The sequence below is a fragment of the Diabrotica undecimpunctata genome, chromosome 1 (assembly GCF_040954645.1).
Source record: "Diabrotica undecimpunctata isolate CICGRU chromosome 1, icDiaUnde3, whole genome shotgun sequence".
NCBI classification, from domain to species: domain Eukaryota; kingdom Metazoa; phylum Arthropoda; class Insecta; order Coleoptera; family Chrysomelidae; genus Diabrotica; species Diabrotica undecimpunctata.
Window position 1 is genome coordinate 68,252,661 of NC_092803.1, and position 24,298 is coordinate 68,276,958.

The 24,298-nt window shown below is 33.8% G+C and overlaps 1 protein-coding gene across 4 annotated transcripts in view; it reads left to right on the forward strand.

Moving 5' to 3' along the window:
- Window positions 1–21,474, forward strand: part of LOC140450481 (mothers against decapentaplegic homolog 4-like) — a 107,354-nt gene extending 85,880 nt beyond the window's left edge. Inside the window, exons 1-2 of one of the 4 annotated variants that reach the window (XM_072544132.1) lie at window positions 12,218–12,604; window positions 17,751–21,474. In XM_072544132.1, coding sequence (XP_072400233.1) covers window positions 18,105–19,754 — 1,650 coding nt within the window. In that variant the 5' untranslated portion in view covers window positions 12,218–12,604; window positions 17,751–18,104 and the 3' untranslated portion in view covers window positions 19,755–21,474. Of the gene's footprint in view, window positions 1–12,217; window positions 12,605–17,750 lie in introns of those variants that run through there. The other 3 variants (XM_072544138.1, XM_072544128.1, XM_072544133.1) reach the window with 3 other exon arrangements.
- The last annotated feature ends 2,824 nt before the right edge of the window (window positions 21,475–24,298 follow it).

The following is a 24,298-nucleotide window of genomic DNA, read 5'->3' on the forward strand; positions in this document are numbered from 1 at the left end:
AAGGAAATTGTTCCCGTAAAAATCATTGGTTTGACGATGCATGCAAGAATGCAACAAAAGAAAAAAATGAAGCCTACGGAAAGATGCTTTCCCGACGAACTAGAACAACTGTAGAGAATTACCAGACAAAGAGAAAAGAAGAAAAGAGGATACACAAAAGAAAAAAACAAAACCACTTAAATAAATAAGGAACTTAAATATATACAAAGTTAATATCAACAGAAAACAATTTTAGCCAACCACAAGACAATGCAGAAGTCAGAATGGCGACCTATTAACAACAAGGAAAGATGTATTAAATATATGGAAGGAATACTTTAACCAGGCACTTAATATAGAGGAAGAAGAAGAAAACCTGGAAGACGAAATAGATGAGGTAAGGGGAACAGACTAGAGGGAAGAGGAACCACCAACGATTCTTGAAGTTAAAGATGTAGTTAAAAAACTAGCCAGAAACAAATTACCCGGAATAGATAATCTCCCAGCTGAACTATATAAAGAAGGTTTGCCACGATACCATAATGGCGTTACAGCAGCTTATAAAAGAAATATGGACACAGAAATCCCTCCCCAATGATTGGAATATTGGAATACTTTGCACCATACATAAAAAAGGAGATATCTTTGAATGCTCTAACCACTGTGGAATTACGCTTCTATATGCAGCGTATAAAATATTTTCTACGATACTATGTCACCAGATGGCACCATAATATGCACAACGGATAGCAGGAAAATACCAGGCTGGTTTCAGAGGTGGTAAATCGACAATTCATCAGATTACAACCCTGAAACAAATGTTAGATAACACACTGGAATATGGCATTAATACTCATCACATATTTATAGATTACAAAACAGCCTACGACTCTGTGAATAGAAGAGAAATGTTCAAAGCAATGAAAGAGCTAGGAATACCAAATCAGTTGGTAAATTTAACAAAACTAACTCTGGACAAAGTTGAATGTAGAGTACGAATTCAGGAGGAACTGTCTGAACCTTTTAACACAAATAACGGGCTGCGCTAGGGAGACCCTCTCTCATGTATACTGTTCAATCTGGCACTGGAAAAAGTAATACGTATGTCACAAATCACAACCATTGATTCAATATATAATAAATCAGTGCAAATCCTTGCCTATGCTGATAATATCAATATTCTTGGGAGAACGGAAAACGCTGTACGAGAGGCGTATGTAGCATTAAAAGAATCAGCTACAAAAATGGGTTTAATAATAAACACCAACAAAACTAAGTATATGAAAATAAGCACGTAACCACAAATCCTAGGGCCACTTGTTATAGAAAACGACGTCATCGAAGCAGTGAACGAATTTGTATACCTGGGAGCGCTCCTTAACTCTGAAAATAATACTGCCGCAGTGATAAATCACAGAATCTCAATCACAGCTCAAGCTCCTCCTTAAATCCACAATTGTATCGAGAAATACAAAAATAAAACTCTACAAAACAATAATACGCCCAGTCCCAACGCATGGTTGAGAGACCTGGACTCTAACAAAAGATAATGAAAACGATGTTTCGAAAGAAAAGGACTGAGGCAGGCGAATCTATGGTGCAGTGAATGACAATAAAGTGTGGAGAAGACGATACAACGAACTTTGTAGAATATACCAGGAACCAGATATTATAAAACATATTACGATAGGACATCTGAGGTGGATAGGGCATGTAATGCGGATGGAACAAAATGACCCAGCAGGAAAAGCTCCTTGATAGACCCATTGATCAGAGAAGAAGAGGAAGACCCAGAACAAGGTTCCTTGATAACATCGATGAAGACATGAGAAATATGGGAATACTTATGGAAGAATATGGAGGAAGGCGATGGAGAGGGATGACTGGAGAGAAATTCTTGAGGAGGCTAGAACCCACCCAGGGCTGTACAGCCAGAATGATGATGATGATTATAGAAGTAACTTAATCAAGAAAAATCAATGGATGACAGAATACATCTTTAAATTGATAGAGCAACGTCGACTCATAGAATCGAATGAAAGAGAATATAGACGTCTATAGAGAAGAATTAAAAAGGAGATAAAATTAGAAAAATGGATGAGAGAAAGGTACGAGGAAATTGAGGATGTGATATCTAGGCACCACTTTTTAAGGGGCACAAAAAAGTTAAAGAAATAAGCAACATATTTAAAAAACAAATTCCCTCTGTACTAGTTGACAATAACAAATAGATGATTGTAAATGAGGACGAAATAAGTAGAGAATGGCAACTGTATATATCAGAATTGTTTGAAGATGACATAGATAATATTATCGAATCCTACCAAAATTGTACCGACGGCTCAGAAATTATGAAATCAGAACACGCTTTAAAAAATGCTAAAATTAGGAAAGCTTGTGGTCCAGATGATACACCAACTGAGTTGCTGAAACTAATAGATGAAAATAACATAAAAATACTAGTAAACTTTTTAATGCAATATATAACACTGGAGTGATTCCCGCAGACTTGCTCAAGTCCATCTTTGTTACAATACTTAAAAAACGCAATGCTAGAAAATGCTCAGAATATCGATTAATTAGTCTAATGAGCCACACTTTTTAAATTGTCTTAAAAATAATCCACAACACAATTAGACTCAAATGTGAAGGAAACCTCGAAGATACCCAATTTGGTTTTAGAAATGCTAGGGAAACTAAGGAGGCACTTTTTACACTAAATATCCTATTAAAAAAATGTCGTGATTAAAGAAAATATGTATTTGCATGCTTCGTGGATTTCGAGAAAGCATTCGATAAAGTACAGCATGTAAAATTAATTAAATAATTAATTAGATGTTAAAAAATAAAGGTAGATGACAAAGATATTCGTTTCATTAAAAATCTGTACTGGAATCAAATTGCAGTCGTAAAAATTGGCGACAATTACACCGAGGAAACCTCCATACAACGAGGAGTCAGATAAGGTGGCATTTTGTCCCCAACATTGTTCTATGTTTACTCGGACCAGCTATTTGAAAATGCATTTGAGAGACAGTCACATGGAATAAAAATCAACGGAGAACTACTTAATGTAATTAGATACGTGTACAATACAGTAATTTTGTCAGAAAATATTGAAGGTCTTCAAATTCTTCTTGATCGTATTCAGAAAGTAGCAGAGGAAATGGGCATTACAATAAACTCAAACAAAACCAAATTTTTAGTCTCTTGTCGTAACCCACATCCAGATGGAGAGCTTCAAGTAAATGGTGTAAAAGGTTGAAAAAGTTTACAAAATTACAACTGCCATAACGGACCGACTAGATCCAGGCATAGAAATAAAACGAAAAATACCAATGAAATACTTTTATTAAAATGAAGACATGTCTTTGCAGTAATCATCTCAGTTTAGAACTGAGACAAAGAATGGTTAAGTGCTATATTAGGTCTGTATTTTTGTATGGAGCAGAAGTGTGGACAATAAAAGTATCAAGTATGAACAGCATTGAAGCATTGGAAATGTGGATTCATAGACGGATGCTGGAGATACCTTAGACAGCAAGAAAAACTAATGAGGAAGTATATATTATATAAGTAAAAGTATATAAGTAAAACATTCGTGAATGTACTTAGATATCAAATGCAGGACAGTTATTCAGCAACTTTTTTATTTCAAATGATATACCCTGTATATTATTGTATTTTTAGATTCTGCGTAAGATTCTAGACAAAATTTGTATAGAAGAACTTTGTATTTGTGTGAATCACCATAGGTCAAAACTTCATATTTTTTTAATTTTCATCTTTTTTCAAAAATTTCTACAGATATAGACAAACTTTTCAAAGTTAATAGTTCATCCATTTACAAACATAATGTCTTGAACACATTTGCACACAAATAGTAGGTAGCGTTCTTTCAGTAACTTAGATCGAAATCAAATTTCTAAGTACAGGGACTTCACAAATTCGCCAAAAACGCCATTTCTTGAAACTTCAAACCACAGTATAAGTCAATAATTTTAATGGAACACCCTGTAGAAATGTAAAAGTCACTTGTCTTTCAAATAGTACTAGGGTTTCCTATACCTAAAGTTAATACTTTTGGAGTTAATAGTGGTAATGTTAAAGGTAAGATATGTATTGTTTTATTTTAACAGGTCGTGTATGAATATGTCATAGGTCTACTTGTCATAATTGTCATTATTTCTGAATACTACCACTGACTTATTTAGAAATAAACGTTATGACATATGGGGCTGAAAATTGGATCATAAACAAGAAAAACAGCAGTAAGATAGTAGCAACAGAGATGGAATGCCTGCGAAGATGCTGCAGAGTAACAAGAATGGATAGGAGAAGTAATGACGAAATAAAGCAAAGAACATCAATAGAAACATACTAACATACATAGAACAAAAAAGACTAAAGTGGTATGGACATGTAAGAAGAACTAGTGACAGCAGATGGATAAAAAGAATAACCGAATGGAGCCCCATAGGAAGGAGGAAAAGAGGACGACCCCGAAAATCCTGGAGGAACGAAGTAGACGACGCCATGAGTAAGAGAAGTCTAAACGATGGAGAATGGGACAACAGAGAGAGATGGAAACGGTTGAGCTAGGAAAGGCAGTGAATACTGTAGAATCCCTGAATATATATAGAAATAAACAATGAAGATTACGTAAATTTACTTTTCATGTACTAGATCAGGTGCTTTATTTGCACAAGATATCCAGATCGACCACGACCTATCTGTAAAATTGTGAAAAGATGAAGAGAATATTTAAAAATTTAACACATTTTAACATACATTATAACAAGTTTTTAAAATTTTGTCCTCGAACTTCCAAGAATTTAGAGAGCCTTTTTTTCACGCCATCGTTTGTTGCACGTCTAATCATTGCTACAGGCAAAGAATTAAATGTATTGTGAACTCTTAAGTTTACAATCTAGAAAATCTAGAGGTGTTGTCTGGTGGTCGAGGGGGCCACCGGAAAGGACCACTGTTTGCTATCCACCTGTCTTTAAATGTCTTTTCTAAAAAATTATTTTAGAATTTTGAAACAGTGCGGAGTTTGATCATGAAGAAAATATAGTTTTCTAAATTCTTGCGGTGGTAAATGATCTAAATAATTGGTATTTAATTCTTTTGATATATTGGGATATCAGTTAAAAAAGTAGTTATTAGAAAATAAAAAATGATATTTTTTAACCGCAATTATAACCGTTTTAAGTTACCATCATAAAAGTATAGAGCTACAACCTGACTGTCTGATAGCTCAAAAGACATTAAACTCCCATCGCTCCTGAAAACCACATATTCTTGTTAAATGTTGATTTACTTCGCTTGAGTAATGCGAATTGTACGTATTAAACATTGCGTATTATTTTATTATAGTCTATTTTCATTAAAATTTTAACTGTGGTGTAAGAGTAGAGATGAAATTGATGGTTTTTAAAATTCGCTGAATAGATGACGACGTAAGAATGTTTCGGGATAAGCAGCATAGTAACCAATAACATTACTCATAGGATCATTGTTTATTTTTTGTTGAAAATAACCAAAATGTGTTAAATTTTTAAGCAATCTCTTCACGGTGTCACGGGTTGGATATCTTGTAGAAAATATATCACATGTTTTATTAATAACTGCCATATTCCAAGTATTAAAAGTAAATTTTCGCAATCTCTTATTATTTAATTCTACACTTGCCATTTCTATCACTTTTTTGCCATTAACCAGAAATAAATATCTTACCTTTAACAATACACCACAATTATCTCCAAAAGTATTAACTTTATCTATAGGGCACCGCAATACTTTTTTAAAGACAATTAACTTGCTTTTTCATTATAATTATAAAATAAAAACACCCCGTGTAGCATGTATGTATTCTATTTTGCCATTGACTTTCAAACACGAAGGTAAACAGATCAAAAAGAGTCTATTATACAATTAGTTATGTAATATATGTCCCAAAATCAATTAAACAAATTCTCGGGATTATAAATCAATACAAAATTTATTTATTTCTTTTTTTTTCAATTTAGTTCCTGTCCGGTATTCCCAATAAATCCTAAAACAATTTATTTACTATTGAGTCACAAACTATATCGGATATTTACACTCTCGCATCAAAATCACGTAGATACACTATGAAAGAGGTCAAACACCCCAAATATAATTCCTACGCAATGGTTTTTTGTGTTCCAATACCAACTACATCAAGTCGTTTCATTTAGAGGGTATTCACCTTCCACATATGTTGATTTATATATGTTAAGTAGCAACAGGGGGTCGCAACTACCCTCTTTTTTGATACTGAGTCAGACATCTGCTTTTGAGAAATAGATTAACCATCAGAGCTTTGTTTACAAATAAAACACCCTCGCGGCGCGTCATGATACATTGGTTTAAATGAATTAATCTAGTTTTAGTGATTTTAAATTTAAAAATCAGTTTTTTAGAGGTTTGTTTTTTTTTCTATTAAAACAAATATATTCTAAAGTGTTCACATGGAAATATTTTTTTTATTTCGGTCCTATTTTTCTACTTTTTTCCTATGTTTTTGCAGTGTCTTTTAATTAAATATTTAAGATTGCTACAATATATAGCTTAATAATCTTTGCCTTCTCCATTCAACTTGTATTTGTCAATTCGTCTTTTTTTATTTTCCTTTATTCCTACGTGTGAAGCTGAAAAAACCTCTTCTTTATTGATATTTGTTTTATATCCATTTTTTATTGTATGAAACACTTAGTTGGGTGCTAGCTAAAGTTTCTTGAAATCAAGAAAAGCACTCATTAGCTGTGATGTAATTCTGTAATTCGAACAAATTAAAAACCCTTCATTAGGTATGATGCAAAAAGTGACAATATTAATTTGTTAATAGGGGAAACATTTTAATGAATAGTAAATTAAAATTAAATAAATAGTACTTACATTCCTGTACGTCTTGTTAGATGTCGTGTATGGAACGCTCTCTTATGCTACAATTTTGTATAAGGGTGTTCAACTTATTATACAGCTACCTCATACATCGTACGTTGAGAAGACAGTTAGAAGCTACCTTGTGCTGTTGTGATTGATTGAAAATTAAATAGACGTTATTGTTTGCAACGGTATGAGCGATGTTGTATTAATGAAGCTATTTATACTTATTTTAAAGTTTTTTATGTGTTTTTGCTTCTAATATGCTGAACACCCATTTACAAAACTTTAACATAAATGAGCGTTCCACTCACATCTTAACCCTCCATCCCACGGGTGGGGTCCATCAGTACAAGTATAAACGAAATTTGCTTAATTTTTTCAATTTTTTTTGGTATTTTTTTCCTAGACTCGGTGTACCTTTTGATGGTACTGAATAGTACACTTTGGCATAATTTGGTAAAATTGTATGAATCCCTTCAATCGCTAGTTGTAAAAGTATCCTGACAGATCCCACCCGTGGGTGAACATTTCTTGTTTTGTGCTATGGCTTGGCTAATATTGCAGCTATAAATGCATTTATTATATTCTAAGATCCAATAATACGAATGCAGAATTTCGGTCTTCTCGTCGATTGTTTCTGAAGTCTTTAGGAATTGCGTTAGTCCAGAAAAATATGAAAATAAGAGCGCTTAATATGCGTATACCGAGAACATCACGGTTACTTGTTGCAACATTTTCTGGAATTGAGCAAACGACGAGAGATGACCCAGCCCCTGGAAAAATGGTGTTAGTTATGTCGCAGTAAACTATACCAATACATATTAATACACATATATGTACATTTAGGTAGTACAACGTTACATCAGTAAGTTTCCTTAAACATATTAAAAAAAAATTATTGAGAAAAACCATGTTTAAAATTTGGTCCTGGTAGACACCACCCGTGGATTTGTGTCACAAAAAAGTCACCCGTGGAAAGGAGGGTTAACAACAGATCTTGTACCGACATATAAGTACTATTTATTTTATTTTAATTTACTATTCATTAAAAATTTTCCTCTATTAACAAATATTAAATAATATTGGCACTTTTTTCACCATACCTGCTGAAGGGGTTCTAATTTGCTCGAATTAAAATATGTAGTTGTTTCAGCTTTTTGTTTGTAATTTATTTCTACAACCTTAATCATTTATTTATACTGATCCACTGTTGTGAATTTGTGCTACTATGTAATTATAATGTTCTCCGGATTTACTGAATCTCCGATGTTCATATTTTTATGTTTATACTTTGGCCATCTACAGACATATATAATATTTAGTTTTACCAACACATTAACTATTCGTCCCAGTATGATGTAGATGTAATGTTCAAATAACTTATTGATCACATATGTTTAATCATCACGTTCCTATTGAAATTAACTTGATCGTCCGCATATTGGAGATTGTATAATATGATGTGACTGTGGGTGTGAACAAAAAGATAACTTAATAATTTTTAATAAACTTAATTTTTCATACTTGTATGCATCTCTCGACTTATGTGGTAGTAACTTTGCGTTGCTTTTCCGCTTTTTTTTTAATTTGGTTAGGGATCTCAAAAATATCTTGCATTGTCACGGTTTTAGTTTGACACGTTTGACAGCATTTCCGTAGCGTAGCAACATAACACGGACGATAGAATGTCTACTAGTAAATATATTGTCAAAATGAAATCGAATTTTCGGATTTTTTAGAACATATTTATTTGTAGATGCAATAACGAACTAGTATGACATAAAAGTTTGTATGCACCGCGGGTATTAATAGATGTATATGCCCTCGGGCGACTTACAAACCCTCGGACCAGAGGCCCTCAGGTTTGTAACATCGTCGCCCTCTGGGCATAAACATCTATTTAATACCCTTGGTACATCAATAACTAATATTACCCCGTGCAAATGTTTCTTGTCTATCTGTCAGTTCACAAACAGCAAAACAATGACTTGTTTGCTTATATCGTTATCTATTTTGTCTAATATCTATTATCTACGTTTATTTATTAGTTTTCCTATTTTGACAGCTTACTCCGATAAAAATAAAAACAGCTTGTGGGTTTCAATTTTTAATACTAACTTCACTTGCATCATTTCAACTAGCCAACCAACGTGGTAACTCGTCACGTTTAGCCAACGTGCTTATTATTTCCTAGAAAACAACACTAAAATATAAATACATATTTTATCATATCTAACTTCCCTGGAAAAATATTTACATACGAATCTATGTTATTTGCGTTTCAATTTCTCAAAAAGCCGCCTCTTAATAATGTTTGGAATTGAATCAGTTTTAATTTGTTGGAAGTAGGCAGGTTCAACAAAACAACGGCGTCCTTGACTGGTGTCGTTCCCTTCGTATGTACGCTGTACGGTCTTTGTCCGTATTTGAATAATCATCATGAAATCCTAAATCAGAAAATGCCCCAAAACTAATGAACGGCAATTCTGCGAAAAGGAAAATCGGCGCCCCCCATTTGAAAGGAGTGACTCCCAATCCACCGTCCGTGATAATAAATAGTACTGTTAAGTATTTATTAATTCTAATTTATTGTTCTTATTTTAATTTACTAAAACACGATAATTTATATCAGATTTTTAATCCACTGTACAACAATTTATTTGACTAATAATTACATAATTTATCTATACGGACGTTACAATTTAAACGCGAGCGCGAGCTTCTTTTGACTGCCCGTTTTCTTCAAAAAGGTCCTGTTATATACCCAATACCTTAGACTAGAAAAGTCGATGGCCTTCTCGACTAGACAGAGCGGCGAATGGTCTCCAAAACTGGTATTTTTACATCGACTCGTCTACAGAAAGTTCGATTGTTGTTTTTATAGCGAAGGGGGACCCATCGTGTGTCAGGTAGGTATTACCTAGAAAATACGTGAATGAATGAGAATAATAAATATGTTTACGTTGCTGTTCTTTCTATCTTTCGATACAGTATGTATAGTTATTTACTCTATAAAAACTTTGTAAATTTCAAAGCAGTCATTTGGCACCGTAGATCTTTTGTGTATACCCTACATCTATGTGACTATCAGATAGGTTTTATCACCTGTTGTCGAGCCTCTTTTGAATTGTGGTCTTGCTTCGCCTTCCTAAGCTTCATCGCCGTTTTGCTGACTATTTTTCAGTAGTTTTCATTTTCGGAAGTGTGACCTGAATCCAGATCCATAGCTTTCGGATCAACGAGGCTAATTTGTTTGTTGGTTTTCGGTCTATGTCTGTCTCATAAGAACCTACGGACTGGATGGTCACAGTCCCCCATATCAGGAGAAGGCTATTGTCCTTAGTTTCCACTCGTTCGTGTTCACTCCACAGAAGTAGCCACTTCGGATCAATCCTACAAAGAATGAAAAACGATACATAAACTCTACCTTATCACAGGATGATTGCAGTTTAGAGTCTGCAATTCTGCCAAATATAGGTATGTCAAAAATATTAAAGACTCGTGGAAATATGGGCATGGCGAAAATACTAAAGATCTCGTGGACAGAACGCAAAATGAATGAAAATGCACTACAAATAACTGTAATGATGGTTAACTTTCAGTACTGGTGAGAGGTATCTAAAGAAAAAGATATTTCTTAACCAGGAAAGTCTCCTCATAGATTATAAAATTACCCTTACGAACAAGTGCTATAAACACTTTACTTTTAACAAGGAATGTACCGGATTGGTTACCGGTGCCAATACGGTCGGAACTCCTACCCCAAACCGGACCGTAAACCGGAATTCCGGCCGGATCTGGACCTACCTATAAGGAAGTATTCTAACGCTTAATGTTATTTAACAAGTCTATCTATCTTAAGATGTAACGAAATTTTATAATTCAGCTTCTAAATTATAAAATTTCATTGTGTATACAGATCTATAGCTATACAAAAATATTGTATGTGCAGATATTTCAATTCAGTATGTTGCTTCGTTTGCAGTAAACAGGGGAATCCCCACCCAGTCTGTTTGACCTATTTCATTTATTATTTCATTCCGGCTGGATCATGATGCTGATGTTCTACGTCCGACAGGGTACATGGTAGTTCTGGCCAATTGGCTTGATTAGTGGTACTGTCGGAATTCCGGTGCATCTTTACTTTTAATAACTCCTGTTTTCTTTTGTTCATATCAAAACTTTCGCTTTTGTGATTTATATATATATATATATATATATATATATATATATATCAATGAAATCCTAATATTCCAAGATATATAAATAGTTCCAACCTTCTTCTATAATGTTAATGCATATTGAGTTTGATAGTTTTATAAGATAAAGCCATTGTGTGACTAGTTTTATTTTTTATCTATATTTTTTTCTAATCGGTTTCTATTCAGCATTCCTTTATATAATTACATTTTTCTTCGTTGTTACCACGTGTCACAAGCATTTTATTTTTGTGATTTTATGTATGTTGATGTTTTTGAATATTTATTGTGTATTTATTATTTAAAAACAATGTAATTTTCATTACAATCAATTGTGGCTTAACCCCATATAAACATAATATTTAACAGTGATGGTTGTTTCTAAATATTTTCTGTTTGGTTGTGGATAACGTATCTTATTGTCTGACCTCTTGTTATGCAAAACATCAACCAAAAGTTTTTCAAACTCATTGTATTTACACATTTTTTCGGTGAGTTGTGTCATATTCTTATTCAAAGTCTTTAAAGTTTACATGCAGAGTATACTATATTCATTGCCACTTTAACATACCTTCTTCATTTACAGTTTTTGTTGATAAAATCTTAAACATCAAAATCTGCCGTGGTAGATGGCGATTTCTCAACCTCAACTTTTTCATACTTTTTTATTTATTATGACCATTAATTTTTTTTAATACTAAAATGAACATATTGTGTGTTTTATCATATTCCCTTTTGTACCGAGAAAGATATTTACTTTGTTTATGCATTTATGTAAGTTGTAACCGGCGCGTAGGTAAATAGTATAGACTATAGACCTTTGTTTTTTTTTCGTATTGTTGGTTTAGGACTCGTATATTCGCCAAGATTTAATTCCCTTAAATGTAATAAAATATAATAAATATTTATATTTGTTCACGTCTCTCGTGGTAGTATATACTCCTTTTATAGATGCACACAATCTACAACTCAACAGTTACGGGGCAACTTTCCAAGTACGTCCGCCATGATGATTACGATCCGATTTTGGAAGCCCCATCTCTCTCTAACGCACACGTGTTTCGTACCCCTACTCTCCTTCTCTCCCACTATCGAGCATGTCCGAAACGAACAGCGATTGTTGAATCGAGCATCTTCGATTCGATATCAGTCTGAAACAGAATCACGTAGAGAAAGGGTGAGAACGCGTTCTCACATAGGAAAAGAACTATCCTTATTTTTTGTTGATTTTATTTGTTCTTGTTGTAGTTCGAAGTAAGTTGTTGTGAAAATTGTTTTGTTGGATAGTTTTTGGTGCGTTCTCGAGACGATTTTGAATAACAAGTGAAGTGGCAGTAGCTGTCAATGGCGCTTGAGTAACCTACTTCGTCTGATTTTCGACGGATTCGCGTGGTTGACAGTGAAGCAAAATCTCTGGATATCGGGATATTGTGCAAAGTGTTCGATATTTTTGTTCGTTAACAGCTGACAGCTTTTTTAAGTGTCACAAGGAAACGTCTTCCTCTCTCAAGGTGAGTGTAGAAATATTTCACAATATGAACGAACGTGTATGTTCTCTCTTTATGCGCATTATGTTTTGGATTGTTCAAACGTTGTGCGATCTTTTGTGCACTCAGTGCAGCTGTTTCAAGTCATTTCGCCATAATTTTACGGTTTATTAATGACCCTATTCGTTCCTTGTGACGTACTAGCTGGGGCTGCAATGTCGTGATCACCCATAGTATCGTATGGTGGCGTCACAAACTTGGGTGAACGGAAATACCAACAGCGGATTGTAATTACTCACCTACTCCGTCCCACCTCTCATAAGAAAAGACCGTTCGCGTTTGTCGATACCGTTGCTCTTGGAATTCTCCTTTCTCGATATTCCACAAACAACCTTGTGCGATAGTGATAATTAATCATAGACTTCGGACTCACTGTACTTTGATTTCCATATTTCTTAAATTTTACGTTTTTACTGCATGATATCGTATTATAAATACGTATTCCATGACGTCACGCGATGCGTCATTTCATTGTTTGTTAAACATTCACTTAGCATAAAGTTTTGGACCTATTTATTTACTATTTTTTTTTCGAAGCTCGGAAATTAAGCTAAAATACACAAAATGTATGCTTTAAATGGGACAAAAAGTAATCAGTATGAGAGTATCAGTAATCAAATGATGAGAAAATAACTTTGTAAACTATCTCTGGGTATTATTTTAAGACAACAATGTTATTGAAGAAGATATTACAATCAGAGCATATAAGGGACTAATGAAAATGAAACATCTGAGATCTGACCACTTATCAATTTGTTTAATTTTTAGAATGACTTCTGAGGTGGAAATCAAAATATAACATACTTATTTTTATCCCAATTAAAGTAGATAACATAGAAATACCACAAGAAAATAGTTTCAGAACTATATTAAAAAAACTATGGATCAGAAACATGGATATTTAAAAAAAATGATGGTTACCTTTTAATGAAACTCTACCTGACTTATATGGAATCAAACATTGTTACATCGCTTATTTGAGGCTTGCCATGTGTAACTGAAGTAGTAAAATGAAATATGCAAGGAACTGACTAGGCAGACACCAAAAGGAATGCAACCAAAGGAGAACTCAGCCGCAGATATATGGACAAAGACCTGGAGGTTTTGAGTATAACCAACTGGAAAAACAGAGCACATAAATGGAGAAACATCTTTGAGCAGATCAAGGCCCATAAATGGTTATCTAGCATATGATGATGTTCTTCATTTGATTGGGACAATATTATGCATGTAAGAAATGATAAAATACTTAATAGTATTGAAATGTTTTGAGTGGGAATTATCTGTAAAAATATCTAAGAACCTGCAAAGGACAAGTAGAGTAAGAAATGTAATGAAATAAAAAAAATGTATGTCAATATCTGCACAAAGGTAGGCCCAGATATTTACCAGAGATAGAAAATATGAGCTTATTGTCCAATACAGCAAAATTATTAATAATTTATAAAAACAACTGCAGTCCCTGTAGATAATTCATTGGAGACCTTTTTTAAAAAACAATTAAGTACTTATATTTGGTTGATTACAACAAATGTTGCCCAACAAAATATCAACAATTATTCGTCTTAAGCATTTTAACTGTAGGTTTTCTTACAACTAACAATTAAAAATCAATAGCAGAGAAAATAATATGTTTGCAAACGAAAAATATACAATAATAGGTGTATAGCAGGCAGAACTAAGCATATTTATGTCATTTCTGATACATTTTTCCTTAAATTGTCCTTATTCGCTTATTGTCTTATCAGCAATTATTTATCTTTTCATATTTTCCATGAAATACTCAATTTTCCAAAATTTTCAAAAATATTGACTTATGTTGTATAATATTCTTAGCTTTTTACTATGTATTGGGTATTTGTATTAGTAACCATTAAAATTTTATTATAATATGTATATACAAATCATCAGGTTTTGTTGAATGAAATCCTCCAGAGATTACATATCTAGTGAGGTCATTGGATGAGTCATTTCATTGTTCATATAAATTTAGTTTGTGGTGACAATTAAAAAATATTTTATCAATCAACTAATAATTTTCAACATAATACAAAGAATGAAATAAATTTTTTCTGGTTTTTGAATATAAAATTTAATACCTAAAAGCCAATTTATTTTATAGACATTTTTTGAAAACATTGAAAATGTTTTCATCAATATGGACTTTTCAGTTTGTGTAGAATCTTCTGACAAAGTGACAGATCATTTTCTAACATATCCTCAAAAGATTATAGTAATATAAAAAATATAATTCTAATTCAGGTCTTTTATTAATAAATGTTGGCTTGTCATTTTTAGCTTAGAAGTTTTGGAAACAGTCATACAGCTTAGATGTGATCAGCCTGTTTTTGAATAGCCAATATGGATTTTGTTTTAAATTGTTTTTAAACAATACTGTTACTGCTTTTAGAAGAGGTCCACTGTGACTTCTTATACCATCTATTGTTTCCCATTTTTCTTGTCTTGTCTTGTGGTTTTTCAGTGTTTAGAGCAGCTCACACAGTCCTATTCCATAAGGAAGTTTTATAGATAGGTCTAGCTGTATAAATCCTCTTCTTTCTTGTATACTCGCAGATAAAGTGATTTAAATTTCTTAGGGTCCTCTAGTTTGACTATAATATATAGATAAGTTTTCATTATCTACTTCACATATAATGTGCATTCTCCCACACCTACTACCTTAAATGTTTGCAGCTGCTTTCCCTCTCGACTATAGCCGTTCATATTAAAGTATGTAGTGTCTTTTGGTTTAAACTAATAATTCAACAATGTTTGCTGCCTTTGTCCTGAAATTATTAGTAGGTCAAAGTCAAAAACATCATTTTGTTTATTCACATTTTGTTTTCTTAATTTAATTAAAATTAGTATTTGTTCAAGTTTTTATCTAAATGAATAATAACCCTAATGGAAATTGAAACATTAAATATAATAACATATTTTATATAAGTTAATATATTATATAACAGTAAAACATTAAAAACTTTTTTTTCAAAACTTCCACAAAACTTATTATAATATCTTATCACTACAACCCTTTCAGCAGAGTGCCTTTCTTAAGTGATCTATTTTTGGTATGTGGTTACAGTTGTTTATTTTCTTCAACTGTATATGTTGAGGAGGGGAGAACTGTGGGTCTTAAGTTAGTCATTCAGAATTACTTATGTCTGTATTTTTTAATTTGTTAATTTCCATAGATTCTAATAAAGATAGCTTAAGGCCTTTATTTTGGATGTGAAGAATTTGAAATTCGTCATTTATTATGATATACAAGGTGAAGTGCATATGTAGAATCTGTTTTTCCATTATCGAAAGCCCTTTTATGTTCTGCTATATGTTTCTTAAAGATTCTACCCGTTTGACTGATGTAAGTTTTTGAGCAGTCGCCACATTTAAGTTTGTATACACCACTGTGTAAGTGCTTTTTATTTTGGCTTGTGTTGTTTTAAACAACATAAACCACAGTTCTAAAAACTGTTATTGTTTGTTCTAAAAGCAGGTGTTATTCCTTTCTTTTTTATGTGTTTGGCTATTTTTGTTGATATCTTGCCTGTATATGTAATAAAGCAGAAGGAACTGAGTTTTTCTCTGGTGGAGGAAATACTAATTTCAGATCTTTCTTATGTAGTTTTTGATTTACAATTTTATTGTTTGTTTCGTTGTACCCATTGTTTGCTGTTATTTGCTTAGTGATATTTAATTCTATCTCAAAGTTGTATTTTGACATCGGAATTCCTATTAATCTATGTAACATGCTATGATAGGCTGCCAGTTTATGTTGTGTAGGATGAGATGATGAATTGTGTGAATTATATTTGCAGCATAAATTGACATAAATTGGCAGCCTACTATAGCATGTTACATAGATTAATAGAAATTCTGATGTCAAAATGCAACTTTGAGATAGAAAATATCATTAAGCAAATAGCAGTAAATAGTGGGTACAACGAACAAACAATTAATAAAATTTTAAATCAAAAACTATGTAAGATAGCCATGAAATTAGTATTTCCACCGCCAGAGAAAAAATCCAGTATTGTCTGCTTAATAGCTGTCAAACGCATAAAAAAGAAAGGAATAACACCAGCTTTTAGAACAAACAATAACTTAGGCAAATATATTAAAAACAACAAGACCAAATAAATAGTACTTACACAGTAGGGTATACAAACTTAAATGTGGCGACTGCTCAAAAACTTACATCAGTCAAACTGGTAGAGATTTTAACAAACTTATAGCAGAACAAAAAAGGGCTTTCAATAATAAAAAAACAGGTTCTACATACTCACCTCTACACTTCAAGGCACTTCACCTTCTACATCATAATCATTCTTTTAATGACGAATTTCAAATTCTTCACATCCAAAATATTGGCCTTAGCTATATTTATTAGAATCTATGGAAATTAACAAATTAAAAAATACAGACAATTCTGAATGACCAACTTGAGACAAACAGTTCTTCCCTCCTCAACCTATTCAGTTAAAGACAATAAAGTGTAAACACATACAAAAAATAGATCACTTGAGAAAGGCACTCTGTCGAAACAGCTGTAGTGATAAGATATAATAAATTTTGTGCAAGTTTTAAAAACAAAGTTTTCAGTGTTTTATTGTTATATAAAATGAATTTCCATCAAGTAACGGTCGAATCCACCACTTAGTTAATATATTAGATAATAATGAAATGCCAAAAGGAAATAGTTTCAGAACCTTAGGTCATTTAACTTTAAGAAAAGTACTTACAAAGAATAGAAAATGCAATTACAGTTTTAGCTGTCTTTAGTCAGTTTATTTATTTAAGATAAATGAGATTTGAATACCTACAGCCTTCAACATCTATTATATATAACTAACACGGTTTAGGGGATTTCGCGATTGATAAATTTTTATTTTCGTTTAAAAATTTACTAAATATCGAAACTAGTATCTTAACACTTTGAATGCGGGAGGATTTTCATAATGTTAAGACCAACTGTGGGTAGTTTCGGTCTATTTAACGCTACCAATATGGTAATTAGCCACCACCCTTCAGGTACCATCAGGGTCGTTGCCCGCCATCAAAGTGTTAAGTGACTTTTGGAGGTATTACGGAGTGAGTTCTACAATTTCAGAATTTCCATCCATAGAGACCCGTTCGACTGGCGATTCCGATTGGCGATTTGGAAGAACAATCGTCGAGTGCTGCTTGGCGATTCGACCAGAGAGAGGGAGAGAGAGAGAGCGATTCAACTTTGCGGAGCCGTCGAGAAGAATCCTGTAGTGGTATGACATCTTACCTTATTTTTATGTAAGTGTGCATTTTGTTTATATCTCTACATAGAAACTATAACTGCTTCAACTGTCTGGCAAGTATGAATGGGGCTTCAAATGGAGTTTTCGACAGAATATGTATTTGAATAAGTTTTAAATCATTTACCAATGGGGTTCATTACTTTTCATTAAAAAGCTAATATATCCTTGAAGGAATGTCTACAATAAATACCAACGCTCCTTCATCTGCAGATGCTTGTCTAAGTATTGTGCATAGTTTAATGTGTCACCGACAAGGTGGAGAAAGCGAAGGTTTTGCAAAAAGAGCGATCGAGTCTTTAGTTAAAAAATTAAAAGAAAAACGCGATGAATTAGATTCGTTAATTACTGCTATTACTACAAGCGGTGCTCATCCCAGTAAATGCGTAACAATTCAGAGAACCTTAGATGGAAGATTACAAGTTGCGGGAAGAAAAGGTTTTCCTCACGTAATATATGCTCGGATATGGAGGTGGCCCGATTTACACAAAAACGAGCTGAAACATGTCAAATATTGTCAGTTTGCGTTTGATTTAAAATGTGACTCAGTGTGCGTTAATCCCTACCATTATGAAAGGGTAGTGTCACCCGGTATTGATCTCTCTGGTTTAACCCTTCAATCGGGAACACCAAGACTGGTAAAAGATGAATATACACCCGGAGCTGTCGCCGGAAATAGTATGGACATCGATGGAGACATTGCCATTAAATTTTCACAAACCATACAACATCACCCTCCTCAACAGAATTTCACAATAAGTGGTTTGCAGTCGCCTCCAACTAGTCAGAATCCAGTGCAACAACCGATACCACCAGAACCGATCCCACAAAATTTAACAAACAATTCTCCAGTCTCACCCCATATTCAGCAAAATGAGTTCAGCAACACAAACAATACCACAGTGGTAGCATCAAATAATAACGGGACAGTTTCCAGTACGCAGTCTACAAATACAATTGGACAAAACTTCACTGGTGCAAGTGGCACTTGGAATGGTTCCAATACCCTAACATATACACAGTCCATGCAACCACCAGACAACAGAACTCATACTGCTTACTGGATAAGTTCACCCAACCAGATTAACTCGGAAGTAAGCATTGGCGGTTTATTATCTACTCAACCTGCTCCAGAATACTGGTGTTCGGTTGCTTACTTTGAGTTGGATACTCAAGTAGGAGAGACTTTTAAAGTGCCATCAAATTGCCCAAACGTTACTGTCGATGGATACGTAGATCCTTCCGGTGGCAATAGGTTTTGTCTTGGGGCGTTGAGTAATGTTCATAGGACTGAACACAGCGAGAGGGCTAGGCTTCATATCGGCAAAGGGGTGCAGTTAGATCTCAGAGGTGAAGGTGATGTGTGGTTGCGATGTTTAAGCGATCATTCAGTGTTTGTACAAAGTTATTATTTGGATAGAGAGGCTGGAAGACAACCGGGGGATGCTGTGCATAAAATATACCCTGGAGCTTATATAAAAGTATTTGATTTAAGACAGTGCCATCACCAAATGACCACACAAGCTGCTACCGCTCAAGCTGCTGCCGCAGCACAAGCCGCTGCTGTTGCTGGACATATTCCAGGGCCCCATTCTGTTGGTGGAATCGCTCCAGCTATCAGTTTATCCGCCGCTACCGGTATAGGCGTGGATGACTTGCGTCGATTGTGCATTTTAAGATTAAGTTTCGTAAAAGGTTGGGGTCCAGACTATCCTCGCCAATCCATAAAGGAGACACCGTGTTGGATTGAAGTGCATCTTCACAGAGCTTTACAACTTCTTGACGAAGTTCTTCACACAATGCCAATCGATGGACCGAGACAATAGGATTAAAAGTGTGTGTCATTAAGGCAGAATTTTTTTTTTAATTCCTGGTTTTGAAACTGATGGAATTCTTGCAAGTATTTCAAAAAAATTATTTTGCTTAAAAGAAAAGGCGAGATATTTTTATAAAAGGTGCTGAAACATTAATAAAGAATTGTGACAAAAATTGACATTTTCCATTAGACGCAATCAAAGCCAAAAATCAAGAAGGAAAATTCAAAAGTATAATCTTTTAACAGCCTTCTTATAAACAATCTTGTATTGTTTTATTAATATGTTTTCTATTTCAGATGATTTCTTTTCCTCTGACTTGAAAGAACGAGTTGACAGATTTAGAAAATATTGTAAAATAACTTTACTCTCCAATAATTATAACAAATCTGAATTTCAACAATTATTAAATACAAACAATGCATGCCTGATGATTTTATTAAATGGAATTTATTAAGTATATTTGTGGGAAATATGAATTATTCATAAATTTTTCCAAATTAAATTGTTCATGTCAATTTAAAAATAATTCGTGTGTGTTTTTCACGGATGGAAGAGTTTTTTCTATTGATTTTCCAGGTATACATCCATTCAATATTTTTACTGTAAGTTGGTATTTGTGAGAACATTTTTTTGTTGCTGATTCCATTTGATTTTCGAAGTCATTGTCTCGAAAATAACAAACGATTTCTGGAAAGAAATATAATATGGATGTGTACAGGGAAAGCAGTAGGCCTGTATTATTTTAAAAATTCATTTTTACACATAATCGTTTTCAATCCCCTTCTTAGTCAGCGTCAGTTCAAAGCAGTTAGTAGAACGTAATTTTTCTAAAGAGAACAAATGCACATTACATTTGAAGAAGGTAGTTGTCAACGAACTACAGCTCTTCATATGCAAAACGTATAATATTCTGTAAAGCAACAAACGTCATGGCCAATTAACCACTGTTAAGACGTCGTAATTTTTAATCGATTGGGAGAATGAAATCAGTGGATGGAATTATTTAAGTAGAAACGTACAATCTTTAGTAAATCCAGTTAATGTACAATGGTCATTTTATAAGATGATGGAACCAAAGTAGCAGTTGTTTGATTTAACAAAATCAGTTCAATGATCCAATACTGAGATGTGAAATATTTGTCAGACAAACGAGAATTTTATAGCTGGCAGCCGCATACCACTCTCAGGCTGTCGTTGTCTATATTAATTTGGCCAGAATTCTTCCAATGTCCTCACATTTGTTGCATGTGGAATGAAAAATACAGAATATTGAAAGATCTTGCCTCTTTCCAAGTCAACAAAAAATTACATAGTCAAATTAGCAGAGGAGGAGTTCTTCATTGGTTTCTGCAAATTATGTATCCAAACATACATGTTTGTTACGTTGCAAGTTTAATAATGTTATAAATGACAGAGAAAGACAATGATATTATAGTTTAGTAACAGTAGTTAGTTTTTACAGTCAGCTTTTGTTAGTAGTTAGCAATTTTATTGTATTTCACTATTATGTACGAGATATACATATATAAATTTTATATAAGTTTTTGTCAATAAATTTGATTTTTAAAAATTGTGTTCAGAGTTACGTCATCATTAGTTTACAAAATGAAACAAAACATTGGGTCGGGTGGTTCAAAGGGCCGCACGTGACTAGACCAGCTTACTATACTCAATGACATTAGAAGTGTTACACCTATTAGAAAGAATAAATTCTCGAACTTAATTTTTTGACAACAGAATGACAACATTTAAAACATGTTATGATAACAATATCAATGTATCTTTTCTACTTTTTGTAAAAATAAAGTTTTACCTTTAAATTTTTTTTGTGAAGATACCGATTTGTAAAAACCGGTTTGTATAGAAATTTTTAGTTATTATTCCTCAGTCTAATTGTATTCAGTGTAAGAAAATGCCTCGAGTTCGAAGACATCAAAATTACCACCATGTAAGCGATTTTGACAGGGGCAGAATTATTGCGTATAGAGATATGGGTTTGTCGTATCGCGAAATAGGCCGTCGCGTTAATTGTACGGCAATGACGGTTATGCGTGTCTGTCGTATGTGGACAAACGAAGGTAGAGGAACTCGAAAAAGACCTACTGGTCAACCTAGGCGTACCACAGAGCGTCAAGATATGCTCTTTAGATTACTTGCTCTGCGAGACCGTTTTGCTACTACGCGTCAAATTGCTGACCAATGGTTTGGAGTAGTAGGTAGACCTGTTAGTATGCGTACACTATATCGTCGCATTCGAGCCTTTGGACTGGTTTCATTCCGCCCACGACTAGTGCTTCCTTTGACTGCGGATCACTGTCATCGACGTTTGAATTGGTGCCGAGAACGGCAGCATTGGGTGGCAGAATGGCGTAATGTACCAAATCACTGTAGCATTCAGCGATGAATCAAGATTCTGTTTAAGAATGCATGATGGTGGTAGGATTGTAAGACGCCGCCGTGGAGAGCGATGAGATATCGGGTTTGCTGTTGAGAGACATATACACAGGACAGTTGGAGTAATGGTTTGGGGTCTATTGCATTTACCTTGATAAATACCATGAGGATTGTTTTTTAATACGGATGTCCTTCCAATGTTTTTATGTGGCCATACAATGTTTTTAACAACTTTTTATGTAAGTAGTAAAAAACCAACGTGTTCTTTCTATATATTTAAATTTTAACTTACTTGTTTTTTAATATTGGTATTTTTACTCTCTCTTTTAGTAAACTGATGATGGAATGATTTAATTCCGAAAAGATCTTCTTTAAAATAAAAATTTTAAGCTTTTAATAAGCATTTTTTATACCTTAATACACACGAACACCACGTGCCTTGTTTTCATTATTTTCTTCGTTTGTCAGCAATACTTTCGCATTATATTCTGTGCTTGAATATTCTAGTTGGGAGCACGGATCTTGTCAGGATCTTGCCTTTGGTGATTGGTTTTTTGTAAGATTTATGACGTATTTATGATGTATATTGTCTCCATTATTGTTCAATACATATTCAGAGCACATTATGAACCTAGCGCTAACGGACATAGACGAGGGAATACTTATAAACGGATAACGATTGAACAACATAAGATACGCTGATGATACTGTCATTTTTGCAGGCAGTCTTGAAGGTCTGCAGACACTTGTCTCCAGGGTGGCAGAAGTAAGTATCGGGTTTGGGCTTGATTTTAACATCAAAAAAACCAAATACATGGTTATAAGCAAAAATAGGATACCACCTGGTCAATTACTAGTTAACAAACAACCTATAACACAAATCACTAACTTTTGTTATCTGGGTGCAAACTTAAATGAACAGTGGGACCAATAGACGGAAATTAAGATAAGGATCGAGGAGGCAAGATCAGCTTTCGTCAAAATGAAAAAAATCTTCAACAGCCACGATATAAAATTTGGAAATAAAAGTTCGTTTACTAAAATGCTACGTATTCTCCGTTCTTTTATATAGCGTGGAGTCATGGACCTTAACTGAAGCATCACTGAAGAGACTCTAAGCATTTGAGATGTGGTGCTATAGACGCATGTTGAGGATTTCCTGGATAGACAGAGTTACCAACGAAGAAGTACTACATAGAATGGGTTAAGAGCGCGAACTAGTTGTAACCATAAAACGTCGTAAACTAGAATACCTGGGCCATATAATGCGCAATGAACAACGATATGACCTACTTCGGACCATACTTCAAGGTAAAGTGCATGGGAAAAGAGGTCCAGGACGAAGAAGAATATCCTGGCTGCATAACCTGCGAAAATGGTTTAACTTAACCACTATCGGACTTTTCAGGGCAGCAGTCAACAAAGTCAGAATAGCCATGTTAGTGTCCAACATCCGTAACGGATAGGACCATAAGAAGAAGAATGTGTGACTGAAAATAAAATAAATGTAAATGAAATATTCTCTCCTTTTTAGTACTTTCGAAAGCGCTTATAAAAAAGTTGCATTCAACGCTCTACTACCCAAATAGGTCGTCTGATAATCTACAGTGATCCTTTAAGTCTTTTTACGCGAAGCGTAGGATGCACTTGCAGTACCTGTTCTCATTAGTCGAGCTTTCGGCAGGCATCTCCTTAACTGTTCATATCCTCGTCGTATTTGCATTACAATGCCAATTCGTCGTTTAGTCACAAAATTGTTCCGTTATACGGTGTTGCCGGCGTGTAACGGTTAGACCTGTTTTAGAAAATAGCTATCCAAAATGAGTCATGTAATATGTATCTCAAGGTTTAGGAGATAATATAAATTTATTAGCTTATAATTTTTTATATATGACTGAAATGTAGTTTCTGATTACGTCCTAGAATCCTTGATTTTGGCATTCTGTCAACTAATGCAGTAATTAAGATGTAATGAGATTTATGATTTAACCACAATTCTAGGGTCAATACTGTTTCATTGAGCTTTTACCCACAGTTGGTTAATATTTTAAAGATTTTTAACATTCAAAACAGTCGGGAAGCAACTTATTACTTACTTTATTTTTCCCGTCAGTTAGGAAAATACCTCCTCAGCTAGGATGTGACTTTCCTTTCCTGCA